The following is a 19016-nucleotide window of genomic DNA, read 5'->3' on the forward strand; positions in this document are numbered from 1 at the left end:
AAAGTGACAAGACCGTCGAGGGAAAAAAGAGGCCATCCATTCGCCCTCGGAACGGCATTGGGCGGCCTCTGTCCGGGGACGAAGTGGAAAGCAGCGTGAAGAATCTGATTGTTGCTACTGGTGCATTCTGTGGCGTGTTTTGCCGCTTCTTGGTGTAATTGTTGTAACTTGACCCCTGGAGTACATGGAGTAGGTGCATCAGTGGACTACGCTGCCACACGTTATTTTACTGTTTCCAATCAAAACTCGGTTGCGTTCCGCATCTGAGGGCAATGAACAACCGATACGTTGATTACTTTTTGATACTATTAGCATGCTTTCTTCTCTTCTTTTATTTGCCAATCCAGCTGGGCACAGAAAATTCTGAGGCTCATGAGCGAGCATTCCATGATTTTCTTGAAACATATAACAAGTCATATGTAAAAGGCGGCCAGGAATATGAAAAGCGGCTGGCAGCATTCAAGGTAAGTATGGGTTATCAAGTCGCCTTCTGTGGCATTGGTGTCTAAAAGTTTGCACCAATTTTTGTTATCCTATGTAGACAGTTTCCTCAGAGTATCCCTGTATGTTTTTACAACTTGTTCAGCCAGTTGATCACCTCCATCTCTTGTTCCCCTCTAAGTGTTAGGATTGGTATCAAGTCATGAATTGATTGGAAATTCAAAATCCAGAGTGTATTAAGAGGGAACTAGAGGTATATACCTCTGCCAATGTTATATACTCAATCAATGCTCTTTTATTAATATGCATGCAAACAAATTTTGACAAAGAATTGCAGCTTGCACACTGCAGGATCTATCAAAAATGTGAGAGTGGTCTCATGTAGAAATGTATTGCACTTGCAAAATGTTTGAATCCTCATTCAGTGAAGAAATTTGAGTCATTTCTTTTCATAGGAAAGTTGTGCCCCTAGGCAAGATATATAATCATGTGATACTTTAATAATAATAATTAGTGTTGTATGTTTTCATTCAAATCACTTTTTAAGTGACCAAAGGGGTCTCTACACATTCTACTGTTTCTGTCAGGCATATATTGTAGTTTTTGAACATATATAACTCAAATTAAATGTTTTTTTTTTCAAATGACAACTGCTCAACTTTTGAGGAAAAGTTTCCTGTTAAGTTTGTGTCAGTGGGAAAGGCACCATGGGGCTGCTCCCAATGTCATGCAGTACCTGTCAACCCTGTTAGAAAATGTATGTGTTGTATACACCCTGCAAAACGGAGTGTTGCTAAGTATCAGACTACTACACCCCTCAAAGTAGAGGGTGTACCAGCACCAGACTTAAACATTTATCTAAAAATATGTGGATGGTTGTGTACACCTAGCGCACATACTTTAACAGTCATGGAGAAAAGCTGGTGCAAACATGCAACAGTGTCATGCAAAAGCTTCACTTAAATGCCAGCCACATCAAGACCCAGTTCTTTCAACAACTAGGGAGATGTAACCAGGAAGCCATGCAAGAATTTGGTCAGTTTTGGAGATGTTGACATCAAAGGTTAATTGGTGCTCATGATTAGTGTGCTGTGTTTGGATAAGTCAGTAAGTTTGAAAGACTATACTTGGTTCCACCAATCTGATTGTTATGCTTTTAGCACCATACATGAGATTACTTTTATATGTAGCCAACCTATCTGCCATTTTTTGCTCAAAAGGGCAGATTATAGTATCAGCATCAAAATATACTAGTATAGCACTCCACTTTGCTCCAATTCAGGGCAGCAGCAAAATGGACAACTTTACCAGCATAATGATGGTCTGGCATAATGATGGTGTGGCATAGTAATGGCATAATGATGGTGTAATAGTGGCCTGGTGTAATGATGGTGTAGTGATGGCCTTGTATCATGATGGCCTGGCATAATGATGGCATGATGATGGCCTAGCATATTGATGGTGGCTTTGTAGATGAAGGGTGTAGATCAGTTATGCATGCCAGAGGTTTGAATCTGAACCATGGGGAACCATGTTTTCAGATCAATGCCAGCCTTGGCCTGGACAGAAACCTTATTGTGTTTCATCCCACATCAAACCTTTTAAATACAAAATTCACTGATTGGTAAGGGATGAAAGAGTTGACCCCATCTTTAATCCATGTCAGAGACACTGACTGGATTTACCTTTTCACTGCCCAAATAGGCATCATTTGGATCAAAGAGGTTTCTGAATAATGTTCAACACCTACAAATATGGTGTGCATGTTGCATAGTTCTGTTCATTCTCAGTGCGTCCTCGCCATCGCCATGGCTCTCTGCTGGCCTTCCCACGACGCCCTTGCTCTTACACAGGAGAGCCTGGCGCGGGCGCGGCGGCTGAACGCAGCTGGCGCCGATGACGCGCACTACGGGCCGAGCAAGTTTTCCGACCTGACGCCAGCAGAATTCCGGCAGCGGCAGCTAACTACCGGAGCCTCCGGTGGCCGGCGGACACTTATGACCGCGTGGCGCCGCCGGCCCTCAGCCCCGCTACGTCTGCCGGCCGGCCTGCCAGCCCGCGTTGACTGGTCAGTGGGCCTGGTGGATCCAGGGGGCCAGCCAGCCGCAGCTGGCCAGGCAGCCCAGGGAACCACCACCCCAATCGGCGGCCGCCGCGTCCCCGGGGCCGGGGCGTCTGCTGGGCGCCTCCGCGCCAGGCGTCTCTTTGCAGTTCAGTTGAACTGGCAATGGAGGAGGTCAACTGCAAATACACCATTCCTCTCCCTGCATTTGCTTTACCACTGCTGCCTCAAAGATCATGTTTTTGTCTGTGCACTTGTCAATGTGCAGTTTTTATCTGTTATATGCATGTATCTCAGCTGTATGTGTTCAATCAACCCGTTTTGCCCCGGGAGTGTTTTTTACACTGACTCTTATGCTGAAGTTCACCAATGGATTTCATGCTGAGGTTCATGGTAGATGTGGACGTGAATCACTTAGGAATGCTACATGGCCTTGCTGCTCTGCTGTGTTACCATCCACAATCGCTGCTGTTGGTGGCCAGGCTGCCGGTGTGGCACCGAAGCGCGCGCCACGTGTGACCCCTGCGCGGTGCGCCTCGCAGGCGGGACCGCGGTGTAGTGACACCGGTCAGGAACCAGGCCGACTGTGGCGCCTGCTGGGCCTTCAGCACGGTCGAGGTGCTCGAGACGATGCATGCACTCAAGACGGGTAACCTGACCCAGCTCAGCGTGCAGCAGGTACGCCCGATGGCCGGGCCGCGGGGAGGACGTGGTCAGTACGCGCGATAGTTGGACCGCAGGGGGAGGGAAGGGGTCAGTACGCGTGATGATTGGACCGCAGGACATTGGACACACGCTGTTGTCCCTCAGTAGTGCCTGTTCGGTGCGGAGCCGTGCAGCTGGCCATGGCCGGTCCACCCCGCTGCCGCGTCCCGCTGCCACGCCCCGCTGCCACGCCCCTCTGCCACACCCCTTGCCACGCCCCTCTGTCTTCCGTCTGCAGGTGATCGACTGCTCGTCCAACAACCTGGGCTGCACGGGCGGCGACGTGTGCTGGGCGCTGGACTGGATGAGCGCGAACGGGATCGTGCCGGAACTGCGCTACCCGCTGACCCTGCGTGACGACGCGTGTCGTTTGCAGAGGTCAGTGGTGCTGCGTACTTGTGCATGCGTGCGTGCGTGCGTGCGTGCGTGCGTGCGTGCGTACGTACGTGCGTACGTGCGAGGTGGGACAGGTCATTGGTATGGCAGGGCAGGCGCACAGGTCACCGACGTGGTATGTAGCTGGCAGGGTGTTATGAGGAGCGATTGGTTAGGGTGGTGTATTGGTTAAGGTGCTTGTCTCTGGTCTTCCGGTCCTGTGTTGGGAGAAGCTATGGTGGTGTATTGGTTACAGTGCTTGTCTCGGGTCTTCCCGGTCCTGTACTGGCATCCCGGGCACTCGGCTGCCACATTCCGCGTGGTACCTGGTATAGATGTCCCGTCTCGGAATGACCCTGGCAGTCAGACGTTAAGCCACCGATCCTTGTAAGAGTCGCATGCAGGTGTTGGTGGCATATTGCATCAGATGCAGACGGGTGATGTACAGTGTCAGGTGAGCCTGCTCAGGTCAGCGGTCAGTGGCACGGCGGGCGATGGTGTGTCGGTCACAGCCTGCGCCATGGGCAGAGGGTCACAGGCATCGCGCTTCATTTGCCGGTGTCAGTGACACGGTGTGCCATGTGGGACTGCGTGTCGATCAGTATGAGACAGAGGGTGCCGGTAATATAGCTGTTAACGCGTCTGCGCTAACCACTGCGCGTCTGGGAAACTAGAGGTGCGGGGTTCGATTCCCGCGATGCCCGCCCTTCCTGACAGGATGAGAGGCAGGCGACGCCTTATAGCCTCGGCAGCTGAGTGCGTGATGAAGCCACAATAACACGCGACGTGAGGCAGAGGCAAAGGCTTATGTGTCAGGTGCAGCAGCAATTTTTATGACGCAGAATGAAGTCACAGGTACGTGTTATATTTCTGTCTATTGGCTAATGCTGTAATTTACTTGCTGTTGTAGATTGGTAGCCATCCATGTTCAGTGCCGTAACCGCGTCGTATTTCGCCTTTCTCCATAACTCTGCGTACGTCTTACAGCTCCGCTAGCGGCGTACTGCTCCGCGCGTACCAGTGTGACTCCATGGTGGGGAACGAGGAGGGGATGCTGCGACTGCTGGCCACGCGCGGACCGATCGCAGTGGGGGCCGACGCCACCAGCTGGCAGGACTACGTGGGTGAGTTGGCTGGCGGCTGGCGGACCACATCAAACCACCGGTGTCATTCTGAGCATCCTCGAGTTGAGGTCGGCCGCTTGCTGCCTGCGACGCCATGGGTGGCCTTGGCGCCATTGTATTGGTCTGTGGCGACGTAACGCGCATGGATCGGTTTGTATGCTGCCCCTCTGGCGCGGTCAGCCGTGTCTGCGCGTGCGACGCGCGGGTACAACACTGTGCCAGTGCCGGTTCAGGCTCGAACCTTCGGAGATGACGTGACTGGCGAGGTCAGGGCGCTATGGCTGGCGGGTTAGGACGTCGCGTCACGAGCTCCCCGTGCTCCGCCAGGCGGCGTGATCCGATTCAACTGCGAGGGTGAGCTGAACCACGCCGTGCAAATCGTGGGTTACGACACGACCGGTCCCGTACCGTTCTACATCGTGCGCAACTCGTGGGGCGCCGACTTCGGTCTCGACGGCTACCTGCACGTGGCAGTAGGCAGCGACCTGTGCGGTAAGAGTGGCGACTGTGAGGCAGCATTGACGTGTGGATGTAGAAGCAGCAGCGTTGTACTCTGTGATAGTGGCGCTTTGTGTGGCGCAATCTAAACTGGGACGCAGGGTCTGCACTTGGTGGGATTCTGTTGACACTGGTTAGGCAGTCAGGCAGAGCTCTAGATGGCGCTGCATGTCGTAACATCCAACCCTAAACTGTCGATGCGACCATACTTTTGGCTAAAGACAGCTTAACCAAGTGATGATGTCACTGAATGATGGCATTGTCACATTGTCACAACGGAAGCTGGCCATGTTTGAAAAAAACATGGCCAGCTTCCGTTGATACCACGCCGTCGCCGCGCTGAGGAAAACTTGTTGCTAAAATAGCTGTCTGATTACTGTGTCGATGAACTCCCGAGAACAGGCTGAAGAGCTCGCTCTGTGCCGGCGCAGGTCTGTCTGAGGAGGTGGGCTCCATCACACTGTGAGGCTGGCCTTCTCGACGCCGGACCGTCCGGACCCAGCCGGTCCGCCTCGTCGCCAGCCTTGCATGAACAGATCGCCGGCCGGTGCTCTGCGCAGCCTCGGCTCCGGCCCCTGGCGTTGCGCGTGCGCGGGTCACGGGCCGGGTCAGCAGACCTTCCGTTCTGGCACGTCCATTATGGTGCTGATTTACCTCGGTCGAGGTGATCGTATTGGATCCACGGCCAATGGATCAGTGTGCGCCTTCCCAACGGTGTGTGTACTTTCATTTGGGCTGGGCTCAAATGATGAGGGATACACTTGTTTTTACTCGCAGACATTGCGTCCGAAAGTGTGTGATACTCATACTTCTGCTAAGGCGTATGTTTTGGAAAGGACTGGGAGAAAAAGTGATACTCACAAAACTTAGATTTCAGAAGATTCTCGCTTGTTGAGGGGAGCGTCTCATGCATATCTCAAGTGCCACTGGTGAAAGTGTTGTACCGCTGCTGTGTATGTGTGCGCCGAGATACACATCCAATACCGTATCATTATTTCTAGAAATGACTGGTTTAGCATTGTTTAGTATGTTGCATTCTTGCCTATCATGTGCCTTCTGTAGCGTGTTTATAGCGCGTACTTAGTGTTCAATGTGGGTGAATATTATAGAGGAAACCCCTAGAGAACGTCGGGCATAGTTTAACAGATTCTTTGTTTTGTCATGTTTGATAAATTGGTGTACAGCTGGGACCAAGATATGCCTTGTGCATCGCAAGGTTAAAAATACCCTTTTAGAAGGCCGGGCGTGGTCCGTGGTGAGGCCTTATGGGGGCTTAACCGAACACTTAATATAAGAGTGGCATGCCATACCTAGTCGAGCTTGATAGTGTGGGCAACAATATTACTGGCTGTGAATGTACTTTTGTGGTGCAGCTTCCCTTTCTGGCTCCTATGGAATAAGCGAACAGACAGTGTATTTCAGTGTCGTGATTCGCGTCTGGCGTGCTGTCCCGATCGAAGTGCAGAACGACTGCGGTCCGTAATTGCGGCAGTGGGGCCCGCTGTACTCTGCCTCCAGGTTTCGCTGTAATTTGACCGCTCCACGTGGAGCTAGGTCAGTCGGGCTTAGTGAGCTGTATGAAATTAAATATATCTATGAAAACGTGGGTTTTGTTTGTGGGCGGCAGCGCGCGTCCATGTATTTCGCGATGCATATTCGCGGTACTGCGTTGTGGTTGTGCGTTCACCGTTATATAAGTCGAAAGGAGAAGAAATGCAAGACATTTGTTATTCAGTGTATTCGTCTCAACACCTATCTAGACAAAGGTGTCTTAGCCGGCTAATCCGGTAATGTGATGCAACCTGGAACAAATGTAGCCTGCCCAAGACTCGTTGCCTTCTCCCTCTACGCCCTCCTGCATGCGCTTGAATTAGTATGCGTATGATTGCAGAGGGCCTAGGCGCAGGAACAGGTAGGTTGCGCCCTCTCCAACTTTCAGACTGTGGTTATGCTCACCCCCAGATTTAAGCGGCGTAAGCATACATTACTGAGGGCGTGAATGCTGCTGTGCCCTGCCCTCAAGGTCGGCGTGTTTTCTAATGCGTTTGAATGATTTTCAGTTTTCTGATACCCGCCCGGTCAGAGACACGCCTCTGGCAGGGTTGTCTACCTCGCCCACCCTGTCAGAAGCACACCTCTGATAGGGCTGTTTGATACCTCACCGTCCCACCTGATGTCTCTGGTACCTCAGCCTTGGCAACCTGCCCTGGAACCTCATTGGAGGCCCGCGCTGGAGCCTCGCTGCTGGCCCGCGCTGGAGCTGCGCCAGCGGCCGAGATGCTTATATTGATATTTTCGCATGCTCCATATGAGTAGCCGCTGATGAGTGGTAACATGGCAGGTCTCAGTGGCGGCGCAGACCGTAGCACTAACGTCTAGTCCGGTCAGGTCCAGTCCGCCCCTGCACTGCCTATACTGACCTGTCCTGTTCTGTCCTTTCCAGTCCTGTCCTGTCCTGTCTTGTCCAATCAGGACTTTGCAGCACCGGACGCGTCTCACTGAACAGCTGCACTTGAGCTGTAAGGATTTACCGTGCACTGAACCTACCTTGGAAAATCTCAGCGTTCTCAAGATCTAGTCACGCTCATTACTTTCACTCATCGCCTTTTCGTTCTTTTCTGACAAGCATGCGCCTTACAAATTTAGCTAATTCAATTGTTCCCTTCTAACCGAATATGCCATGTCTTTAAACCCCTACTCCTATAATGTCCATGAAGTTGGCAAATTTACTTATCGATTTGTTCAGCGACGTTCCCATTTCTCTGAAAAAGATCTGCAGGTAGAACATGGCACAACATCGCAAATGACCTTTATTTTGTAAGATGTGACCTTCGAGGTCGAAAGGTGGGTCAAAGGACGGGTAACACGACATCACCAGAAAATAACCGGCCAATTTACAAACTGCAGACATCAAAACATTCACAGCGCAAGAACTAGCGACCGTCAAAAAGTCCTGATCTCTCAAGGTCACCCTTAAAGAACAAACGCGGGCTCAAAGACGGGGAACTCATTATCACCACAAAATTTCGACATCAGAATATTCAAGACAAAAAATTAGCGTTCGCTTAAAAGTTTTGGCCTTTCAATGTGACCCTTCAAAGTAAGACGCGGGCTTAAAGGACGAGGAGCTTTATATCACCCAAAAATTACCGATCCATTTTAGGCTTGCAAACAAAACAACGAAATATTGACAAGTTTAAGAGCTAGCGTCCGTCGAAACGTCCTGAGCTCTCAATATCATCTTTTGAGACTAAACCCGGGCTCAAGAGACCATAAATTTCATGCCACTCAAAAATTAGCGGCCGATTTTTAACTTGCAAGCGTCAGAAAATTCATCACTGAAAGAACTAGCGTCTGTCAAAAAGTCTCCACCGCTCAAGGCTATCCTTCAAGGCCAAATGCCGACTTAGGGGACGGGGAACACAATATCACCTAAAAAATTGATGCTCTTAGTGCGTGGCGGGCGAAGGAACTCCCAGTGACGTCACCTAGCGTCTCACGCGTTGTGTGCAAGTCGCCTAGCAGTATTCCCTCGGATTTGGGACCTTCGTCGTTCGTGGGAATATCGTCCCAAGAGCGCAGATCCTCGTAGAACCTCGAGGCCTGGGCCGGCGCTGCCTTGGCTTGGCGCCTGAGTTGTTGGGTAGGGGTTTGGCTGGTCTCGGTGAGTGCTACATATTAGTTTTAAAACTGTGGTAGATGATATCTGAAAGGATTTCCTGCAAATTGTCATCATGCATCAAAGGTTCATAAATCGTAGTACGGGCTCAACGCTTTGCACACATACCTTAGGGTAAAACGAATAGGACAAAAATACTGCTGTCCATGATGTGAAACGGGGACAGTATCGCTGTCATCATCAGCATATTGGACATCATATGCGATGGATCTATGGCTCAAAAGGTGGCAGGGTCTGCTCTTGCATGTACATCCAAGCATCTGCCACAAGTCTTCATTTATGGGGAAGTAGGGAGATCATATGATGTTTCTGTGTGATACATGAAGTTGATGAGCATATCATTCCCCTAGTCGCAAGTCACAAAAAATCCACTCTCTGCATCAAATGTGATGTTTTTGCTGCAAGAATGTACCAGACTCAGGCTGTGCCAAATTTGCTAAATTTTAGATATGCATTGCTTAAATTTTTTTGTTAATTTTTGCTTGAAGCTATCTACACAGCATCATAGAGACTTGATGGTGTAGGTATACATTGGTACCTAACATTATAAAAAAATTACACTATTTGTCGTGTTTAAAGCGGAACATATCAATAATATTAAAACAGGTAGATTCATGCTCCTACCTTCAAACTTTAATAACTACAATAGCAAGCTCCTGAATGCCGCACACACACCGCTGCCTCGACTCCCCAGTGCTGTTTCTGCATTATCGTTGCATAATTACAATATTTCTGCTTATCAAGAACCATAGAAAATGTACAGGACCAAGGTAACACTAATAATGCAATGAAAAATGTTTCTTATCATGTCTACGTATGTTTATGAAATGGACAGGCCAGAATAATCCAGAACATAGCCTTTACTAGCCTAACCTGACCTAACCTAACCTAACCTAACCTAACCTAACCTAACCTAACCTAACCTAGCCTAGCCTAGCCTAGCCTAGCCTAGCCTAGCCCAGCCTAGCCTAGCCTAGCCTAGCCTAGCCTAGCCTAGCCTAGCCTAACCTAACCTAACCTAACCTAACCTAACCTAACCTAACCTAACCTAACCTAACCTAGCTTAGCCCAACAACCTAACCTAACCTAACCTAACCTAACCTAACCTAAACTAACCTAACCTAACCTGACCTAATCTAATCCCCACCTATTAAGAAGTTTTGTTTAGCTGCCATATTCTCATTTTGCTTTTCATTTTCACCCAAAAACATCATATTTCCCCACCATGTTGACCAATGTAGAAACAATACGGAAGACTGCTTGGATATGCAAGAAACATATTTCATTGGATTCTTGTTACCTTGGCCTCATAGTTTTTAAGGTTCTTGGTGCGCAGAAATGTGATCACGCAGTAATGTTGTAATCACACGTAGAAATGGGTAGAAATGGAGCCAGGGTCGCGGCTGCTGGGTGTTTGCGCTCGGATGTTTGCTATTGTAGTTATTTAACTTCCACGGTAAGAGTTTAGATGACCTGTTTTACGATTAATTACGATATGTTCTGCCTTAAAAATGACCATTGATGTACAATGCTCTTTCTTAACATGAGGTAGCAATGAATACCCTGGTCGACATGACACATTAGGTTTGTGGTCTGCAATTGTGTGACAAATGCCAAATGCGGGCACTCAGATTCACTGCAGGCGTGAGCTGGCTATGTTGCTGGAATGTCTTGGCTTTGGTAGATGTGTGGGATGAAAGGGATTTTTTGCAACCTGACCCTGCCTTAGGGCCCCCTCTAACATGTTGACTGGGCATAGGCAGTGTGGAACAGCATACAGTCTCAGCACCATGAAATGTTCCAAGGAGGTAAAATATCCTTAAGTTGAAGGCGGCCTTGGTGTGACAAACAATAAGTCATGTTTGGAAGTTGATCTTGGGGTGCTAGTGATTAAAATAAGGTTTTTTTCTCAACACAGTCTGATGTGAAACTATGCTCATATGATAGGGTGCCTCCATAGCCCATATCCATGACAATGGCACTTTGCTGACATGCCAGACTGCCAAAAATTAGTGGTGCCTATATTCAGTGTGTCAGCGACATCGCAACAGCAATTTGAGCACATGTTTACCTAAAATCTGAGAGCAATTTGATGATTTATATCTGGGAAAGAGCATGTTTGGCATATGACGACTAAATGAAACTTTATCTTTGGTTTTGTTTGACCTTCTTCATGCCACAATGTGGTGTTTCATAAAATTTATAAAATAACTGATCCATTTAAAATTGGCTTTGGTCTTCTGCTGCTGTCAGGCAATGCAGCTGGGCCATGCTGCTCATGTTTTTGCAATGTTCTAGTATTCATACACATTGGTCTATTATGTAGACCTAGTAGCTACATATGACATTGTGGTCATCACCACAATAATGCGTGTGCTGGTGTCATTCCACACCGAATTTCGAGACATATATACAGTGTGTGTTCCAGTGAGGTCTGGGCTTTGCAAATGTCATGTTAGCAGCATTGGCCATTGACTGGTGTCACGTGTTGCAGCGGCGCCATGGCGGGTCCACCGCCGCCGGGCGGCTTCCCGCTTCCGTCGGGCATCCCGCTGCCACCGTTCTGCATGCCACCGCCTGGCATGCCTCCGCCGAGCTTCGCGGCCTTCAGCCGTCCGCCGCCTGCCTTCCCGCCAGGCGGCGCGCCGGCCGCGCCCTCTCCCGGCACGCCGCCGGCGGGGCCTCCCGCCGGCGCCGCCGCCGCCGTCCCGGCGCGCAGCGACGCGCCCAAGACGGCGTGGACCGAGCATCGGGCGCCCGACGGCCGCACCTACTACTACAACACAGCCACCAAGCAGAGTGCGTGGGACAAGCCGGACGAGATGAAGTCGTCGACTGAGCTGCTGCTTTCGCAGTGCTCCTGGAAGGAGTACACCTCCGACAGCGGCAAGACCTACTACCATCACGTGGTCAGCAAGGAGTCGCGCTGGACGATCCCGCCCGAGCTGGAGCAGCTGAAGGCCCGCCTGGCGAGCCAGGACGCAAAGCCGCCGGCCGAGGCCCCCGCCGCTGGCGGCGACGCCAAAAAGTCGGCTCTGGACCTGGCCATGGCGGCCACGCTGGCCGCCATGGACATCCCAACGCCGCCGGTGACCGAGGCGGCGGCCGACTCGCCGGCCGACGGCGGCTCGCGCAGCACGAGCGGCACGCCCGAGCCGCGCCGCGTCTTCAAGGACAAGCGCGAGGCGATTGAAGCGTTCAAAGAGCTGCTGCGCGAGAAGGGCGTGCCAAGCACCGCCACCTGGGAGCAGGCGCTGAAACTGATCCAGGGCGATCAGCGTTACGAGACGCTGCAGCGGCTCAATGAGAAAAAGCAGGCGTTCAACGCGTACAAGACGCAGCGCGGCAAAGAAGAAAAGGAGGAGCAGCGGTTGCGTGCCAAAAAAGCCAAGGAGGACCTGGAGGAGTTCCTGCTAACTGGGGACCGCATTACCTCCATGACTAAGTACTACAAGTGCGAGGAGATGTTCGTCGATATGGACATCTGGAAGGCGGTGGCAGACCACGAGCGCCGCGATATCTATGAGGATGTCGTCTTCACGCTTGCCAAGCGAGAGAAGGAGGAGACCAAGCAGATGCGAAAGCGGAATATGAAGGTGCTTTCTGAGATCCTGGACTCGATGGCGGACATCACCCACCTCACGACGTGGCAGGAGGCGCAGCAGATGCTGCTCGACAACCCGCGCTTCGCCGAGGACACGGACTTGTTGGGCATGGACAAGGAAGACGCGCTGATTGTCTACGAGGACCATGTGCGTCAGCTTGAGGCGGATGAGCAGGAGGAACGCGAGGCCGATAAGAAGCGCAAGGCGCGGCTCGAGCGGAAAAACCGTGACGCGTTCGCGGCCCTGCTAGACGAGCTGCACGACCAAGGCAAGCTAACGTCCATGTCGCTCTGGGTTGAGCTCTACCCGGTGCTGAGCTCAGACCTACGCTTCTCGGCCATGCTTGGCCAGACGGGCTCGACACCGCTCGACCTCTTCAAGTTTTACGTGGAGGACCTGAAGTCGCGCTTCCACGACGAGAAGAAGATCATCAAGGAGATCCTTAAGGAGAAAGACTTCGAAGTGCAGGTGGGTGGTGGCCGGTCTGTTCTGTCGATGCTAACCCTTGTGCACTAGGTACCAGACGAGACTCGTACCTTGCGCTCCAAACCTCTATGTGCTCATGACAAGGGTAAACAAGTTCCATTCTCAGAACTGCTTGGAGCTTTGTAAGGAGACCAGTGTTTCTGTTGCCCGGTGGAACTCTTGCATGCATTCTGACATATCGTGTGTGACATATTGAAGTACATAGAACTGTGGAAGAGGCTGGCAACTCCGCTCATGTTCTTTTTGGGGTTGTTTGTTTCCGCTACTCACGCCCGTCGCCTTTCACATATTCTCGTGTCATCTCGCAGGTGACAACAACATTCGAGGAATTCGCGACAGTTGTGTGCGAGGACAAACGGTCAGGCACCTTGGACGCCGGCAACGTCAAGCTCACCTATAACTCACTGCTGGAGAAGGCCGAAGCGCGCGAGAAGGAGAAGATCAAGGAGGAGAATCGCAAGCTGAAGAAGCTGGAGTCGGCCTTTAAGAGCATGCTGAAGGCGAGTGACATCGAACACGGCGCCACGTGGGCCGACTCGCGCGCCAAGCTGGAGAACGAACCCGCCTTCAACGCCGTCGAGCTGGAGTCGGAGCGCGTCCGCATGTTCAAGGACTATCAGCAGACGCTGGAGGACGCCTGCGGCCACCATCACTCGAAGTCTAAGAAGAAGAAGAGCAAGAAGAAGCGGTCTCGCTCCCGCTCGCGGTCCGATTCGGGCTCGGAGCGGCGCGCGCGGCGCAGCCGGCGCAAGCGGCGTTCGCGCTCACGCTCCGGCTCTCGCTCGCGAAGCGCCAGCTCCAGTGACGCCGGCCGGCGCCACGGCAAGCGCAAGACGCGTCGGCGGCGCCACAGTCGCTCGAGCAGCGGCAGCGGCTCCGAGTCGGAGTCGGGCCGGCCTGAGCGGCGCCGCGAGAAGCGCGCCGCCCGCGACGGCCCGGAGGAGGGCGAGTTGAGCGAGGACGAACTGGAGAAGAAGCGCCGCCACTTGCTGGCCCAGCTGCAGGAGGAGTGAGCGCACGTGGGCGTGAGTGCTGAACGCAGGGATGAGAGTGGTGGCTGCGTGGGATTACGGGAGAGGAAGTGCGGACTCCTGAGGGGGGGGGGGGGGGAGGAGGGAAGTGAGCGTGGAATGGAAACGGAAAAATTTCAAATAAGAGGAAGTGGGTTCGAGGACTCAACTTACGTTGGAAATCATGTACGGCTTTGCATGATGTTCCGCGGTACTGTTTGGTTCTTCTCCCCACCGCCGTGATTTCTGTACAAAACAGTGAAGCACTCGCGCGCCATAAGGCTAACGTAGTCGGTGTACCACTGTGGTTACTGGTTCGGCCATATTTTTCATAAAGTTTGCTCTTACGCACGTATTTCAAATCAATTGTGGTCCCCGCAGTCCACGTTCCAATCTTCAGGAGAATCATCACATTGTGGGTGTTCATCACAGGACCCAGCGCGTCATGAAGTGCACGATCGTTTCTGAGTGCGCACGTATGACATGGCGGGTTGCAAAGGACCGTCAGCGATGTCGTATTTGTGCCAGCTCCTAAGTCATGGCAGCGATGTAAATAGGTCTTTTTCCCATCGCCGTGAGTTCATCATAAATATACCAGATCGTCACCCGGACGGATTTTTTAATGGGGTGGAAAGAGGATCTGAGTCTGGATTTGAAGCTGGGGTCTCACTAAAAACGGCAGTTAAGCTGCCGAAAAAGGGGGAAACGTGGTGCATGTCGTCGCGCACCATTTTATGTACCGTCGGCGACAGCAGAGGCCGTATTAGTGCTGAGGGGCCCTGGCGCTGCCGAGGTTCGAACTGCTGGCCCTGGGCCCTGGGCTCCCACATGGAGACCAGGGCGTTAACCACTCGTCCACCATAGCCGAGGCAAGAAAAGATCTCACCTTGTATGTCTGGGGCCTTTGCATCCATGTTCGGTCACGGCAGTACCCAACCAACTACATTAAATCGTACGCGCAGTCTTGACATGGTAAAGGCGCATCTCTACTGTTAGTGTCTTCAAAATATATTTATCATGCGTAATGTTCCGCACATCTCAAAAACGCGACTTGAATGACCTGCGATCAACAAGGTATAGATGCGTTACTTGTTCAGATATCCATCCGTTTGCCTTTAAGGGGAAAACATGATATCGCTTCGATGAATACTTATTGTGTCTCGCCAAAGCGCAACGAATTATTATCGCATCAAGCTTTTTGTGTGTTTACTGGGCTGTATATGTGCGTGTAACGGGACATGTGCTTCGGCGTGCCAGCCCTGCCTCATCATTTGGCTTTGTTCGATTACGAGCATATGCAACTGCTAACGTTGTTGCCCTACGCATACATCTCAATGGTTAGGGATCTCGCTGTAGTTATCTCCAATGTGAGGCGTATGTTTACTTAACCTTCTGTCAAGAGCCCAAAAACAAAATGTGCGAGCCGAAGGGACGACAAACTCCTGCTCATTAACTGCACCGCCCTGCGGTGTGGCCAGATGTGCATCCGTCAGTAAAAAGAGGGGGGGGGGGGGGGGGGCGGTTAACAAAGGGCACCGGCCGATGGCAATGCAGCATTGAGTTCAATCTTTAACAATGGTTCATTCAGCTCTTTCCACGAAACGAATGCAGTCTTGCCTTGCCGCACTTTCTCTCGGGGTCTTACGAACATATTGAGAATACCGTATGGGGATGTGAGCGCATTGGCTACTGGCACTATTCCAAACGTGACTGCACTCTAACACAGTTTGTAGCATTGCTCAATATCTGCATGGATGCATCCAACCTCCGTTGAACTGTCGAAAATAATCATTTGTTTAAAATCTAGTGGCGCAAAGTTGCATAAAATAGTCTTCAACAAGTACGTTTTAGGCATACATAGGAAAATAACACCGGCACTCATCGTTGCAGTCGCCGCGGACCTCGCGGCGTTGGCCCCGCGGCTAGCACTTGGAGGAGGTGGGGGTTCAGCGGGCGGGTTAAAACAATCACGTTTAGGATAGTATCATTTTCAACGCTTTGTGAAATAAACTTGAATGCGTGCAGAAGGTATGGGCGCAAAATGACCACTGCAGTCGACGCGCCCGTAAACTCCAATGAACAACAACAAGCAGAAAGTATCCCGAACCACAGCTTTCACCTGTGCGATTTTAGATTGACACTCGGAACAGACACGCACAGCGCCACAAACTCACAACGCAATGTATGTAATCTCGATGGTTCGTGCTGCTGTTGTCGGTAATCTTGTTGAGACAACCAACCACGAAAGTACACAGGTGAGGTTTCCGGGTCAGGAGCTATAGGCCCTCCATCCCAGCCTGCGGTTCCCAGCAGCTGCTACTCAGACGATGCGGGACCGGAACTCCCTGGTCGATCCGGAGGCCCTCAGAGGGTTACATCATACACCGGTACCGTCCCTGATGCGAGAGGCCCTCTGACCTGGGCACGTTGCACAGGAGCGACGAAGGGACCGTCACTGGCGCAGAGCAATACCTTGCCATCGCACGAAGTTCAGTCAGTGACACCGTGATACCAATACGGCATGTCAGCCCCTGGTTGAAACGGTGGAGAGGGTCTCTCGTTTGATACTCGGACCTCTGAACGACACATGGCCTTCCCACTGTCTCATTTTGAGTGCGAGCCTTTGCACCGTCATCCATTACGGAAAATCAATTGTCAAGAGGGTCCTGACCAACGCAAGAAGGCTGTTTGACATTCGGTGTCACATTTCTGCCTCTGCTCAGCAAATTTACCCCTGGCCGGTTTGGAGCCTATTCCCAACACCGGGTCCCCTATAAGGCATTGCAAGCCGCTACCAGCACAGGGACCCTTCGCTGATTTAGGGGTCCCAACGATGCGGAAGGCTTCTGATTAACATTGGAAAGCCCCAGTTCTGCCCCTCCTTGAGAAAAGAGCCCCAGGGTCCACCGGTGCGGAACCGACTGCTCGGCATTGGTGGTCTCGGTCAGCTGACTGATGTAAAGGCACCTCACTGTCTCAGGGAGACCCCTTAATTAGGGCAGCAGGCCCTCCGACTGACTTCTGAGAGTTCGGCCTTTTGACTGGGGTCCCTTCGTATGTCAGCCCCCCCCCCCCCCCCTGCCTGTCCTTCGGACTCACAAATGGAACGCTTGATCGCCGGCTCCGAGGACGTCAAGGGAGTGCTCCACATTTATATTGGGGTTTGAGCCTAAATAGCCATATTGAAGACCTTTCGGTGCAGGTCACAGCCTTGCTCCTCTTAAGACGTAAGTCTCTGTAGTTTCTGAACTGCACACCCGCAAGAATGAGGTAGATAATTTTGGAGAGAATTTCAGTTACCTTGGCATTCATGGCTTCATGATAAAGTTATTTAAATCTTTCCATTTCATAAGCCATGCGACGGTCAATGCCTATTAAAACATAATGGTCAAGTTGTTTATATTTGGTGTTCGTGAACACGATTTCCAGATAGAACGGCCGTCAGTCGACTGTCAAGCAATGTTGTGGAAGGTACAATGTCATATTCAAACAATGTTGTATCGAAAAACACATTTACGAAACAGAGAAACTGTGCGGTCTAAAGTGGCTTTTTCTACTTAAAAGTGTGCGAATAGCTATAAGTGAGCTAGTTTCATCATATCTGATGCTTGCTTCAAAATCTCCAAATGTGAAACATTCCCTTTAAGAACCTACGATGGGTCACGTGCCCCAACCCCACTGATGGTGGTGACCTTGGTCCTTCGTAAAAATAAATAGTTTTAGTCAGTGTACGAGAATGACCAGCCTGAGATGTAAAGCAACACCCCGTGAGGAGTAATTTTCCACTCTTTTCCCCATATGCTAGGTGAACTTTCACTTATGATGTCATTCAAGTCTGAATTCATTTGAGACCGCCAAACGTAAACAAAGCTCTACAGAACCTGGACGCTTATGAGTGTATCCTGACTCACCTACATCTGAATCATGTCTATGTTTGCCATAGGCGTAGGAATGTGGGGGGACAAAAAGTGGGGGACAAGCTCAGGTTGTACGTAGGGAACTTTTTCAGGAAAGCAGACCCGATGACCGGGGGGAGGTGGGGGAAGCAGAGATGGATGTTGCATTGCTCTTTATTAATATGTCATGGCTGCTATGTTAGATATGCATCTATAGCTGTTTCTCACTTTTGCACAATCTTGCCTATTCGACTCATATGTCATTCGGCAAATAAGGGTATCCAGCTTCCCTAGCTTATTCGTTCATTTTAACATTGTCTTTCCTGTGAGGCCAAATTCCACGAACGGGTAGGCAATTTGAGTCAGTGAGGAGGCATCTGCCTCCACAGGGTAGATGCCAAAATAAGGCGTGGACAAGGGCTGGTGAGAATTTGGAAAATGAATTGATACCTCACAGTGCGACGGGTTTTTTATGCACCTTCATTTCGCAGGCTGTTTCTCAAGAGATAAGATTTGTCTCAGCATTTTAGGCGGAAACAGATCGAGAGGCTTGCAATTGCCAAAGACACTGTCAAAGCCATAAAACTGGAGATTCTCTTTTAAAAATCAAGCCACATAATGAAGGCCCGTCTGTCATATGTTCCTCATCTGGGCCCTGCTTCCGTCCGCCGTCGGCGGTCGCCGCCCTGGCCAGGCTGTCGCCCGCATGACTGACTGTGAACTGATCGCATGGTCGCTTTGTTGCATATTTCGGGATCAGCATTGCTACTGATTGGTGTGTAAGGCATATGTTGGACACGTGAAACAATCTGTTTCTTTCCGAATTATCCTCTCTTACATCAGACTACCGCAGAAAAAACCTCCGAGAACCTGCCTGCCTTAGGTATGAATCAGCCCAAGGGACATTTCATCGCACCACTTTCTTTTTCATTTCATTTTCATCATTTAACGTAAACGATTTTATTTGCTTTTGTGTGTAGCCACGGGCGTAGCCAGAACAGTGCCGAGGGGAACACAAGGCTGACAAAAGTCCCTTTGTGGTGACCCCCCCAAATCCTAGATATATATCGAGGATTTTCGTATATCCCCGGATATTGCTTACTTGACGATTATATAATCCCCGGATATAGCTGCT

General features: G+C 51.0%; 2 protein-coding genes across 2 annotated transcripts; both read left to right on the forward strand.

Moving 5' to 3' along the window:
* The first annotated feature begins 19 nt into the window (after positions 1–19).
* On the forward strand, positions 20–6805 carry LOC119112737 (cathepsin O). The gene is made up of 7 exons (XM_037237017.1): positions 20–464; positions 2295–2509; positions 3046–3181; positions 3447–3586; positions 4571–4707; positions 5035–5199; positions 5637–6805. The coding sequence occupies exons 1-7, from the start codon at positions 273–275 to the stop codon at positions 5669–5671; spliced, it is 1020 nt and encodes a 339-aa protein (XP_037092912.1). The 5' UTR covers positions 20–272; the 3' UTR covers positions 5672–6805.
* Positions 6806–8795: 1990 nt separating this feature from the next.
* Positions 8796–14596, forward strand: Prp40 (pre-mRNA processing factor 40). The gene is made up of 3 exons (XM_037230169.1): positions 8796–8869; positions 11379–12957; positions 13284–14596. The coding sequence occupies exons 2-3, from the start codon at positions 11386–11388 to the stop codon at positions 13986–13988; spliced, it is 2277 nt and encodes a 758-aa protein (XP_037086064.1). The 5' UTR covers positions 8796–8869; positions 11379–11385; the 3' UTR covers positions 13989–14596.
* Positions 14597–19016: the final 4420 nt, after the last annotated feature.

The sequence above is a fragment of the Pollicipes pollicipes genome, unplaced genomic scaffold, assembly GCF_011947565.3.
Source record: "Pollicipes pollicipes isolate AB1234 unplaced genomic scaffold, Ppol_2.1 Scaffold_2555;HRSCAF=2994_pilon_pilon_pilon, whole genome shotgun sequence".
In the NCBI taxonomy this organism is placed as follows: domain Eukaryota; kingdom Metazoa; phylum Arthropoda; class Thecostraca; order Pollicipedomorpha; family Pollicipedidae; genus Pollicipes; species Pollicipes pollicipes.

What these genes read in the sequence shown, in the direction of transcription:
- LOC119112737 (XM_037237017.1), top strand. Translation starts at nt 273, where the DNA reads ATGAACAACCGATACGTTGATTACTTTTTGATACTATTAGCATGCTTT. An exon ending in CTGCCAGCCCGCGTTGACTG is followed by an intron (nt 2,510 to 3,045) that starts GTCAGTGGGCCT and finishes TGCGCCTCGCAG; the next exon opens with GCGGGACCGCGGTGTAGTGA. An exon ending in CCCAGCTCAGCGTGCAGCAG is followed by an intron (nt 3,182 to 3,446) that starts GTACGCCCGATG and finishes TTCCGTCTGCAG; the next exon opens with GTGATCGACTGCTCGTCCAA.
- Prp40 (XM_037230169.1), top strand. Translation starts at nt 11,386, where the DNA reads ATGGCGGGTCCACCGCCGCCGGGCGGCTTCCCGCTTCCGTCGGGCATC. An exon ending in AGAAAGACTTCGAAGTGCAG is followed by an intron (nt 12,958 to 13,283) that starts GTGGGTGGTGGC and finishes GTCATCTCGCAG; the next exon opens with GTGACAACAACATTCGAGGA.